Raw genomic sequence first — 12,889 nt, 5'->3', positions numbered from 1 at the left:
TATTACAAAATTGAATTTTTATGACAAACTGTGTTATCCATTTTACAATTCAATGGTGCCAAAATTGGTTGATCTGAGAGTCTCAAACGCAAGAGAAATTTCATGATGCGAGGCTATTTCCTAAAGTGATAACCCTTGGATTATCTAAATAAATTTATATTGGTTTCTTTTTTGGGCCACTGTTGAAAGTGGAAAAGGGAATCCTACTAGTTGTTCTTGTGTGCACAGCAGGAATGATCAGGCAAGTCAATTTATGTTAAATGAGCTCTAAAAGGTTTTTTCTTAGAGGCAAACATCTCTTCATTGTGCCACTGTTGCTATCACTCTACCCTTTTTAAAAAGAAATTCTAATAGTTGTCATGAAATAAAAAATATGAAAATAATTTTATAACAACACACACAGAAATATATTCATTAATGACTTGTTCAGGGTGTCTACAAGTTCGGAATTCCGGAAATAGTACTGATTTTTTAAAGGCGGTCCGGAAGTACTAAAAAAGTGCGGAAATTCCGCAAGAAGGTCCGGAATTTTTTTCTTTTTTGTAATTTTTGAGCGAGAAATTTAAATTTTTCAAATTTTTCAAATTTCGTCAAATGGCGGCACTGAAAAAGCATTGAATATTTATGTTGAAGAGGTACTGACCTTCTTGAGAATGAACTGAAAAAGTTGCCCCCAGGTGGGGCCAAAAACCACCCAGGTGGTAGTGCATTATCATTTGTTGTTACAGTAAGATCTTGAATTATCGGATCAGGATTTAACGGAAAGATTCTTTGGTCCCTTTAGCGGGACTCACTAGCACGATTTAACGAATTCGGCCTGCGGTCCTGTTAAATCCGATAAATCGAGATCTTACTGTATTTTCAAAATTTGTTGAACTTACATTTTAGTTTCAATATTAATTCATCATCTTTGATTTCCTCAGTTTTTCAAACTCTTGTCTGGTTACAATATCAACTACAAATTGCTATTGACGGGTACACCGCTCCAAAATAACCTGGAGGAACTGTTCCATCTTCTGAACTTTTTGACACCTCACAAATTCAATGATCTTGCTGCCTTCCAAAACGAATTCGCAGATATCTCAAAAGAGGAACAAGTTAAGAGGCTTCATGAGATGCTTGGGCCTCATATGTTGAGAAGATTGAAAGCAGACGTACTCAAGGTAAATTTATCATGAAAAAATAAGTTAATGTGCAAGATGGGTGTATGGTCAGATATTTTGAAAAATTGTATTTTTTTCTCTGGTCATCGTATTCTCATAAATGGACCAAACAATGTTTTTTCATCTATGACTGTCATTGAATCAGAATGCTCATATTCTCGATCAGGCTTTTTGTCAACGCCACTGACTTGGATCTTTCCGAGCAAAATGTTTTAAATAACTGAGGGTTAACTAGCCACCAGCCCTAAAAGTTATCCTATTCTCCTCCTACTTTTCATTCTGATGTGCATCGTAACACTCCATATGTTACGATGGGATAGCAGTTAAATGTTTGCAAAAATAGCAAAATTAACTCATGGGGTGAACTATGATGTCTGCAGACCATGTCTACCATGTCTGTAGACAAAACCTTTGTTAATGCATGAATTTGAAGAAGAGGGTGCCCAAAAGTGTTGCATTATTGACTCTGTAATTGCAATTTTGTAAATTTTTGCAATAAGTAGTCAGCTTTATCGCAGCGCTACATGTGCATGTCTTGTTTCTTTACTCTCGTTCAATATATCACACATCCTATTTCCAATTTTAAGCTTTTTTTCTGTCAAGAGTATCAGTTCATATTCAATGATATAGATAGTGACGTTTCAATTGTTCCTAAATAATCCCCCCGAAGATTCAAATTAAAAATATATTGATTGTTTGTAAAATGTATATATATATATGAGTCGCTTTTATAGCGCTCTTTGGCGCTGTGCGACGCCTAATCGCCACAAAGCTCGGTCTTCCCACAGGTCATCAGGGAGTTGACAATCTCTTATCTCATTTAACACCCCCTGTCGCCAACCTCTCACTGGGCGTCCCCTACGTCTCCTCCCAGGAGGAACCCAATCAAGCATCTTTTTTGGCAGCCTCTCTTCCGTCATCCTATTGACATGACCATACCAAACAAGTTGTTTGGTCATGACGTCGAACACGATGTCATTTTCGACTTCCATTATCTGACGCACTCTATCATTACGGACCCGATCTCTCCTAGAAATTCCTGCTGACCTTCTCCAGAAATCCATCTCCGTTGCTCTTAGCATATCCTGTGTCCGTTTCTTCAGCTGCCAAACTTCACATCCGTATGTTAATATACTTTTGACTACAGCGTTGTATATCCTCCTCTTGTTATCTTTGGAAATCCGCTGATCCCAGAGGATTCCATTTAACATCGCTATAGCCTTCCTTGCTAAGGTGTTCCTTTCCCTGATAGCTTGATCCGTCCTTCCATCCTGGGTCAACCGCACTCCCAAGTACTTAAAGTGCTCGCAGCCTTTGATCTGCTGCCCATCCTCCAACTCAATGCTTTGCTGATCACCGCCAAAAGTCATCTTCTCAGATTTGGATATGCTGACTTCCAGACCCCACTTCCGATACTCTTCTACTAGCTTGCGCATCATGTATTCCGCGTCATCTTGATCTTGAGCAACCACCACCTGGTCATCAGCAAAGCACAGAGTAAACAGAGTTTCGAGATCACCCAAGGGGACACCCATACCAGAGCATTTCTTTTTCCATTCTTTTAGCACGCACTCGAGATAAATTTTAAATAATGTTGGCGACAAACAACATCCCTGTTTTAAACCCTTAGTCACATAAAATCCCGCTGACAACCCCCCATGGCACTTAACTTTGGTAAAACTCCCTTTATAAAATCGCTTAACAGCGTCAATCAACCCCCCGTTAAAATTCGATTTTTCCAAGGCCTCCCAAAGTTTCACCAACGGCACGCTGTCATACGCCTTCTGGAGATCCACAAAAATTAAATGCAGTTCCTGAGCTACGGCCATTTTCTTCTCAATGACCTGGACAATAACAAAGAGGTGATCTATCGTAGACCTGCCAGCTCTAAAACCAGCCTGCTCCTCTGCTTCGTGATCCTGCCATTCGTCCTCGATCTTCGCTTTCAGTATCTTCCCGTACACTTTGCTTATTGTCCCGGTCACTGAGAGCCCCCGGTAGTTGTTACAGTCGTCCTTCCTTCCCTTCTTTTTGTAGATGGCCTTGATCCAAGACTCCTTCCACTCCCTTGGTACCTCGTCACCCCTGATGCATTGTTGCATCAGTTTTCTGAGGCACTCAAAGAGCTTGGCAGTCCCGTACTTGACCAACTCGACAGGAATCCCACCAGGACCCGGTGCTTTGTCATTAATTAGCTCTTTAACCGCTTTAATTATGTCACAAGTGTGGATCTCCAAGTTGTTCATTCTTCCGTTGTCCGTGCTGTTGTCTCGAAACTCTGGGCGCCTTTCCGTCAAAAGATCTTTAAAATGATCCTCCAGTTTTTTAAGTGATATCGGAGAAACGATGTCGCGCTTCATGTCTCTACGTAAACCTTTAATTAACTTCCAGCTCTCAGCACTTTTTCTCCCCCCTAGGTAGGTGTTAATTCTAGAACAGTTGCTTTCCCAAGCTTCATTCTTCTTCCGTGTTATGAGGCTCCTAACTTTAGACTGAGCTTTCCTGTAAGCAACTTTATCGTCAGTCTTTTTAGACGACAGAAATATAAGGTGTTTTTGCCTCTTAAGATTTATCTCGTCTTCAATTTCTTCATCCCACCAGTAAGGATGCTGGTATTTATTACTGGTTTTGTGAACACCTAGGGCTTCTTTCGCTGCAGAGTGGATACAATCTTTGATGAACTGATATTGCTCTTCCGTGGTACTCGAGAGTCCATCCCCCAGCTTCTCATCTAAGCGTTTCCGATACAGAGCCTTGACACTAGGGTGCTCCAAACTTTCGATGTTATACCATACTTCATGATTTTGCGTTGCCTGACTCTGCTGTTGCTCAGGCATTGGCTCTTTATCTTTAATCCCTTTAACGGGAAACGCTATATCTGCTCGGAGGAAATGATGATCACTGCCGCAAGAGAGTCCCCTGCACACTCTAACTTGCTGCAATTTCAACTTAGTAGTGTGCTTTACAATTACATAATCGATGATGGATTTCAATCCTCGCGTTGGCTGGACCCAGGTATACTTATGGATGTCTTTGTGTTGAAAAAAGCCATTCAAAATTTTCATCTCAGTTTGAGAACAAATTGAGATGAGCCGATCACCGTTATCATTAACAGCATCCTCCCCAAACGGTCCAACAACTTTACAGTTTACTCGTCGTCCCGTTCTGCTGTTCAAATCACCCATAAGAATGGCTTCCCTACCAGCACCAACGTTCAGTATTTCATCATTCAGATCTTCGAAAAATACAGGGTTATTCAAAAGTTACGCACCACTGGCCATAGCTTAAGTTCTAATTATGATATCGATTTGCGGTTTGTGGCGTCCTTCCTCATATCGAGGGGGAAACTTTTTGAGGTACTTCCCACTTCTTCACCCCCCCAGGGGGAGGGGGGGCGGGGGGCAACTCAAAAATTTCAAATGGCAACCCCCATCATGTGATACATCGTTAGAAAGAGCATGAAAAAAGAAAATTTTTGGCGCAAACCCGAAGTCGATCTGACCCCCCTATCAAAAGTTAGGGGGGTCCAAAGGTTATTTAGGGGGTCCGTACCTTCATTTTTTAGAGTAGCTTCGGCGGCTCTTAGACATACCGTTTCTCTTTTCAAAGAGTCCTTGAATACTCCAGGTCTGATACCGAAGTCTTCATATTGCCCCCGGGCCACCACAGCCCCCCCGTAGGGGGGATGGGCCTGTTACAATGAAACATTGCATTAAAATGCGGAAAGTCACAGAAGAGCTTCAAACTTAGCATCAAATCCGAGTGGAACTTCTTGCCAATGTTAACGCAAACGCAGCCTGCGACTTTAAAGTGAGTTTTCAAAACTCTTAGCCCCCTGCCCCCCTCATTTTTGGTTGCAGAGCGGGTAAAAACCGGGAAATTCACTACAAATAAGCCCGAAACTAATGTCCAACTTGAGAAGGACCCTTGAAACGTTGCGATCAGTCGGAGCAATGAAATACAGGGACTGCCGCCCCCTTAAAGTACGGAAACATCCATAAAACCCCCGCTGCCCCCCTCATTTTTTGTTGCAGAGCTGGTAAGAACCGGGAAATTCGCCAGAAATGATGCCCCGGTTCCTATAACAGCCCCGCAATGAAAAATGAGGGGGGCAGCGAAGGGTTTTATGAATGATTCCATCCTTAAAGTGCGCGGCAGTTCCTGTGTTGCAGCTCTCCGACTGGGCGCAACGTTTCAAGGGTCCGCGTCAAGTTGGACAGTAGTTTCGGGCATCATTTCTGGCGAATTTCCCGGTTCTTACCAGCTCTGCAACGAAAAAAGAGGGGGGCAGCGGGGGTTTTATGGATGTTTCCGTCCCTAAAGTGGGCGGCAGTCCCTATATTGCAGTTCTCCGACTGGGCGCAACGTTGCAAGGGTCCGCGTCAAGTTGGACAGTAGTTTCGGGCATCATTTCTGGCGATTTTCCCGGTTTTTACCCGCTCCGCAACAAAAAATGAGGGGGGCAGCGGGGGTTTTATGGATGTTTCCGTACTTTAAGGGGGCGGCAGTCCCTGTATTTCAATGCTCCGACTGATCGCAACGTTTCAAGGGTCCTTCTCAAGTTGGACATTAGTTTCGGGCTTATTTGTAGTGAATTTCCCGGTTTTTACCCGCTCTGCAACCAAAAATGAGGGGGGCAGGGGGCTAAGAGTTTTGAAAACTCACTTTAAAGTCGCAGGCTGCGTTTGCGTTAACATTGGCAAGAAGTTCCACTCGGATTTGATGCTAAGTTTGAAGCTCTTCTGTGACTTTCCGCATTTTAATGCAATGTTTCATTGTAACAGGCCCATCCCCCCTACGGGGGGGCTGTGGTGGCCCGGGGGCAATATGAAGACTTCGGTATCAGACCTGGAGTATTCAAGGACTCTTTGAAAAGAGAAACGGTATGTCTAAGAGCCGCCGAAGCTACTCTAAAAAATGAAGGTACGGACCCCCCAAATAACCTTTGGACCCCCCTAACTTTTGATAGGGGGGTCAGATCGACTTCGGGTTTGCGCCAAAAATTTTCTTTTTTCATGCTCTTTCTAACGATGTATCACATGATGGGGGTTGCCATTTGAAATTTTTGAGTTGCCCCCCGCCCCCCCTCCCCCTGGGGGGGTGAAGAAGTGGGAAGTACCTCAAAAAGTTTCCCCCTCGATATGAGGAAGGACGCCACAAACCGCAAATCGATATCATAATTAGAACTTAAGTTATGGCCAGTGGTGCGTAACTTTTGAATAACCCTGTATATTGATTGTTTGTAAAATGTACTGTGCCAAAACTCATGATCCATTCTGAAGCATTTTTAACCTTGTGCTCTTACCTTTGAATCTCAATTTCAGAATATGCCTTCAAAATCAGAATTCATTGTTCGAGTGGAACTGTCTCCAATGCAGAAGAAATATTACAAATACATTCTAACGAGGAATTATGAAGCTTTGAATCCAAAAGGAGGAGGTCAGCAAGTTTCTCTGTTGAACATCATGATGGATCTGAAAAAGTGTTGTAATCATCCATATTTATTCCCCGCTGCTGCACAAGAAGCTCCTTCTGGACCTAACGGTGCTTATGAAATCCAGGCTCTAACCAAAGCTGCAGGAAAACTTGTACTTCTGCAGAAAATGTTGAAAAAGTTGCGAGATGAAGGTCACAGGTAAGCTTCAATTGAATTCCACTTTTTTTTAACTTTGATCATTTGTGAAGAAGTATTTTGGACACTTGTCAGATGCAAAGAGATTAATTGGCTCTGTTATGGCCAAATTCCGTCTTATCAGCGAAGCTGTGTGGAAAGCTGTAACTCTTAAAATGTTGGTGAACTAATGGTATCTACTGTTCTATTATCAGCAGTATTAAATTGAAAGAGTTTCACTTAATTTTACCAGTATCTTACAGATTTTCCTTACGTTGTATTACGTGTCACATTCCCATTATTTCACCAAAACCAGCACATCGTTCATATATTTAAAATGAATAATTTATGGAGGATTATCCAGGTTCTATCCCTCCCCCTCTCCAATTTTCATAATTTTATTTTACACATGAATTCCACCCCCAAATCAAAGGAAAATATGTAGTAGAACTAAACACTGCTCAGTCAAGCAAGTTAAGAGAGAGCCTTCATCTAGCCTCTAGTCAAGCTCTAGTCAATCTAGCCTTTCATCGGTGCAAGAACCATCACATGAAAGGAAACCTGAAACAGGAACTAAACTAAATATTAAAAACGCCTTGAGCAACAAGCAATAAACCTTTCAAATATGTTTTCCTTGAGGCTTGAAATTTTGCTGTACATAGGTGTTGCAGAGAATGTTTTTTATTATCAATTTATTTTGGTCTTCAGTTTAATTTAAGTCCAATTTTTTATTTCAGGGTTCTGATTTTCTCTCAAATGACGAAAATGCTTGATTTGCTAGAGGATTTCCTCGAAGGCGAAGGCTACAAGTATGAGAGAATTGATGGGGCCATCACAGGTTCCCTGCGTCAGGAAGCTATTGATCGATTTAACGCTCCAGGAGCCCCCCAGTTCGTCTTTCTTTTGTCAACCAGGTATGAATTATATGTGATATTTGCTCTTGGTCAATTTTCACTGAGGATCGATTTCATCAAGAAGGAGTTGGAGGCCAGGTCATAATTTAAACTGGCAATCACCACCTGTGATACATTTTTTGAAAAGAAAATGGCAAAGACACATCTCAGTGCAAATTTTAGGACTGTTTGTGTCACTGTTCCAAAATGGCAGTCAGTCAAAGTTTTTTAATGTTTAAATGATACGGGACTCAAAGCGATAGGAAGTCCTGACACCTGAACCATATGAATTTTTTATATGATTCTTTGACAAAGATTTCTAAGATCTATGCCCCCCCCCTCCCATTCATGATGTGGATTTTGAGATACTGACTGCAGGAAGGTCTTCAGGAATAGACGGGCGTAGATAGGAAAGAGGGGTAGGCTCTCATGAATAGATGGCGAAAATGAATTTATTTTAAATTGATTAAATTGTTGATGTTGTTCAATACTTTGCTCCTCAATAATGAGACGGAAGAAAACTAGGCTAAACATCAAAATATCAAGGATAGCAGGTTCATCCAGGGACGAACGGCCACAATGATCCTACAAATAGGTTGCATTAATTTTAACAATAACTCAGAAGAAATTCACAAAAATAGAGGAGTTGGAGTGCTCATCATAATGATTCTTTTTCAGAGCTGGAGGTCTGGGAATCAACTTGGCCACTGCCGACACAGTCATCATCTATGACTCAGATTGGAACCCTCACAATGATATCCAAGCTTTCTCTCGTGCTCATCGTATTGGTCAAGCCAACAAAGTCATGATCTACCGTTTTGTCACACGTAACTCTGTTGAAGAACGAGTCACACAAGTTGCCAAGAGGAAAATGATGCTAACCCATTTAGTCGTACGACCAGGAATGGGAGGAAAACAAACAAATTTCACTAAACAGGAATTAGATGACATATTGAGGTAAGATATTTGCATCCATTGATAAAATTTGCATTCATTCAAATAACAGCCAGGGAACATTTTATGAACTTGCAGAATTGATTGAAGTGCATTAGGCAATGTCCAAAGCATTGCTTCTGCATATAATGCGTTGCTGCTAAAATGGTCCTTCACATATTATCCTTCTATCATTCCAACTGATAACAACGGTGTGGACCTTGGCCAACAGTCAAGTGTTAAATCGCACTTTTAAAACAAGATAACCATTCATACTTGAGAGTTTTGGATGTAAGATGCTCCTTACAAAAAGTGGTGAAATGGTCAACAACGTCTCCTGCACTTTGCTCGTAAAAAGCACCTTGAAAAAATGAGATGATCACTCAATATCACTCTAAATCTCTTCGGAATGATACTGAATGTGCTGCAACATTGCAATTCGGCCCAATAATTCTGCTTAGCTCCTAGTTAAACCCAATGGCAACGGAGGCAAGATCTTTGAACCATTGCCAAATCACAACAGACTTTCGGGTTTTATTTTGCAGGTCCCCCTACATTGTTTAGAAAGAATACTTCTTTGTGGGAGCGTAGCCTAACTTTCAAGTATTCCCACTTTTGATGACCGTTTGTTTCTCTGTTTTCCCTCAGGTTCGGAACTGAGGAACTATTCAAAGAAGAAGAAGGTAAAACAGAAGAAGCCATTCATTATGATGACAGAGCTGTGGAAGAATTGCTAGATAGATCGAAAATGGGTATTGAGCAGAAAGAAAATTGGTCTAATGAATATTTGTCCTCCTTCAAAGTTGCCAGCTATGTAACTAAGGAAGAAGAAGAGGAAGTAAGTCTCGTTATATCTGTGTACTAAAATTAATGTGCAACCTTTTCGAGTAAATTTTCTCCTAGCCTGTTTTCCTCTAAGTTAAGCTATAAGCTGAATCCCATCATGAAATGGCAATGAGTAGCTGCAGCTAATTGATGTTGTATTTTCATTTTTTTTCTGTGAGTCCTCTTGGATCATTGAACTTCGAAAGGAGACAAGAGGAGGATTTTCAATATCATAATGAAACGTAATTTAATGTATGGATGTGAAGTTTGGCAGCTAAGAAAGGGCAATGAAGGCTGATTTCTGGAAGTGATCAGCAGAAATCTCTAGAAGAGATCGGGTCCATAATGATGGAGTATGTACATAAGAGCATAAAATGTTAAAAGTGATATTGTATTCTCCGTCATGACGAAGCAATTAGTTTGGTACGGTCATGTGAGCAGAAAGAAGGAAGGAAGGCTGCAAAAAAGATGCTTGACTGGGTGGGTTCCTCCTGGGAGGAGACGAAAAGGATGCTCAGTGAAAGGGTTGCGGACATGGGGCTGAATAAGTAGCAAAGGATCATCAGCCTTCAGAGGGGCTTTAGGAGGATAGGGGTAAGAGGGGTTTAAGTGGCACAAAGCGCTGAAGAGCGCCCCAATGTAATAATTATCACAAATGAAGAACGAATTTTCTTATCAGCTTAAAGCTACAGCTCAGGAAGAGAATCAAATTTTCTAAACTGTGTTTTAGTTTTTGTAAAAATTTACAAGTTTAAAATTGTCTCTGTAGGAGGAAGAAGTTGGTACAGAAGTCATCAAACAAGAAGCAGAAAACACAGACCCTGCTTATTGGGTGAAGCTTCTGAGACATCACTACGAACAGCAGCAAGAAGACATCTCTAGAACCCTTGGCAAAGGCAAACGAGTGCGCAAACAAGTCAATTACAATGATGGAGGGGCTGCCGATACTCGCGAAGATAACACCTGGCAAGAGAATCTCTCCGATTACAATTCAGACTTCTCAGCTCCATCAGGTCAGACTTTGATCATATTTTCTGCTTATTATTTTTGGCATGTGTGGAGTTATGATTTTATGAACTCAATTCTATTTTTTAATGGGTTTGTTGGACACATGAGATCCAAATATCTATATGAACACTTGTGTGTTGATGCATGAACACTCAGACTGACAGTTTTGCATTTTCCCATGATGTTAGATGGACCGAAGACTATGTAATGAGCATCAATCAAGATTAGGAATATGCTTGCTGTTTAGATTCAAGCTTATTCATATGTATGTATCCTCAAACCATCACAGTTTTTAAGATATTTGCTGGGTTGTATCTCCTTCATTTAAAAGTGTTCCGAGTGAAATATTTTGCACTCCGAAGTACAGGATCAGGACAATTATTCTGCATAAAAAGAAAAGAAAAAAAAAGGAAATGACCAAGCTATTAGTTTCTGGATCAATGGGGGCAGGACAAGGGGGATGATTCAATTTTGTGGCCACCGCCCCGGCCTGCAGATACAGGAATCCATTTTTTGGGACACAAAAAAGTGAGAGAAGCACAATTCTGGGCTGCTGTTTATTTTTCTGATCTATGTTTTTTCATGACATACTGGCCTAGGCCGCTTTTGGAAAAGACCTGCCGTTCACCTGCAATTTCTGTCTGAATTCAACTATACAAATTACGATTAGCTCTTTGAAGCTGCTGATTTATCATTCCTCCAGAAGTTTATTTATTAAATATTTTCCTTTTATTTCAGATGAAGATAGAGATGATGATGACTTTGATGAAAAGAACGATGGTAAGTCCTCTTTTTTGCTTTTTCTCTGCAGTCTAATGTTTTTAGTTTTAAATTTATCAAAATTATTCACACACAATACTTACCTTTTCTAATATCACTAATTACTATGCAATTTAGCTCCTATAGTTTTTAATCTTCAAACTTGCGCTCGTAATAGAACAGGCTTTATAATTTTTCTCGTATTCTTTAGGGTGCTCTAAAGTTTCCTCCACATTTTTCAGAGCCCTCTAAAGTTTCCTTCATGAAATATAGTACCATTATAATGTAAGTACCCTAAAAACATAACAATGTGCGCTTTACATTTTCCCTCCTATGAAAGTTTCAGAACTAGCTTCTTGTTGAACTTTCCAATCGATCTGCTGATCGTTCGATCGCACAAATTCTGCCCCCCCCCCCCCCCTCTGTACTATTACACAGTAAAATCTTGCTGGGTTTATTTTAGTGATGGTTGTTACTGATTTCTTGATATTTTTTTTCAGCGGAAGGAGGTAGAAGAGCAAAACGTCGCCCAGATCAGAAGTCTGAAAGAGATAGACCTCTTCCTCCATTACTGGCTCGTGTAGGCGGTAATATCGAGGTAAGTTCTTTTTCTGTAATGCGCTTCTTTGGTTTCACAAGTTTACTTTCTCAATTTTTTCAATTTAGTAGCCACAAAAATATGAATTTTTGAAAAAATTAGGATGTTTAGAGCCAATGATTTCACGCTTCAGTGCAAGTTCAAGAATTTTCAATATCCTGGATTTTTCCGGCCTTTCACATTCGCTTTGTTTTCATAATACTTGAATAAACTAATTTGGTTGATCTGAGTAAGTTTCCATTCCCATTTTACCTTTCTATGGTGGTCTATTGTGTCCTGGTGTTGGAGAGGAAGACCTTCCTTGTACATACTCCCATGCATGTAACAATAATTCATGAGCATTAGGGTAAGTAAGAGAAAGTGATCAGGATTATGAGAGCTTTGCAAAGAATGAGTTTAAAGTGCAAAGGGAGCGCTAGAGTGGCCTCGATATTTCCCTTGCCAAATGTTTGGGTTGGATCCCTTCGGTAAATGCCTTTAATTGAGTAGTTAACAAAGTAAATGTTGAGAGAAAAAGTGAGCTCTATTTGTGTTTCAGGGGCTCTCTTTGAGCCATTTTTATATTATTCTTTTTTTCAAATCATGTCTCTCTCTGAAATTGCATCGTCTGTCAAGTGTTGTGGAAACATGTTGGATCTGAAATGGCCTGCATTAGTATCACTTTGACCCTATGTCTGCTACTCTATTCTTTTTTTTGTATCCTGATTGTGATTTTGTTTTCCACAACATTTTTTTTCATTTTCATTCCAAAAACAAGTTTTTTAATTTCTTTATTCATGTAGGAAATCTTTAAGAACGAGTCACTGTCTGACTCCGGAGTTAACTCCAACAGCAGTTTTATTGTTAATGATGATCATCAACCAGGAGCACTGATGGATGTCGTGGAAACAACCAACACTTCATCTAACATTGGAAAAATTAAAGTTAAAAAATTAGAAACTTTGCTAGAGAAAAAGCCAGAAGAGAACCATCATCTGAATTTTTTTTTGCCCGGAAAAGGATCAGAGCATTCTCTTGCAAATTTTAACCATGCGTTCCAAGAGAATATTTGCAGTTTAAATGCTCCTGATACAAGTATCAGTCACAAAGACGTGCAAAT

The 12,889-nt window shown here is 40.4% G+C and overlaps 1 protein-coding gene across 1 annotated transcript in view; it reads left to right on the top strand.

The window, feature by feature from the left end:
* Mi-2 (chromodomain-helicase-DNA-binding protein Mi-2 homolog) overlaps positions 1-12,889 on the top strand; it is a 51,926-nt gene that overhangs the window by 24,663 nt on the left and 14,374 nt on the right. Inside the window, exons 15-22 of the mRNA XM_072296896.1 lie at positions 924-1,163; positions 6,488-6,798; positions 7,512-7,688; positions 8,346-8,624; positions 9,249-9,438; positions 10,195-10,438; positions 11,172-11,213; positions 11,693-11,790. Of these exons, the coding sequence (XP_072152997.1) occupies positions 924-1,163; positions 6,488-6,798; positions 7,512-7,688; positions 8,346-8,624; positions 9,249-9,438; positions 10,195-10,438; positions 11,172-11,213; positions 11,693-11,790 (1,581 nt within the window). The remainder of the gene's footprint in view (positions 1-923; positions 1,164-6,487; positions 6,799-7,511; positions 7,689-8,345; positions 8,625-9,248; positions 9,439-10,194; positions 10,439-11,171; positions 11,214-11,692; positions 11,791-12,889) is intronic.

Source organism: Bemisia tabaci, chromosome 2, assembly GCF_918797505.1.
Source record: "Bemisia tabaci chromosome 2, PGI_BMITA_v3".
NCBI lineage: Eukaryota > Metazoa > Arthropoda > Insecta > Hemiptera > Aleyrodidae > Bemisia > Bemisia tabaci.
This window is presented reverse-complemented; position numbering and strand designations above follow the sequence as displayed.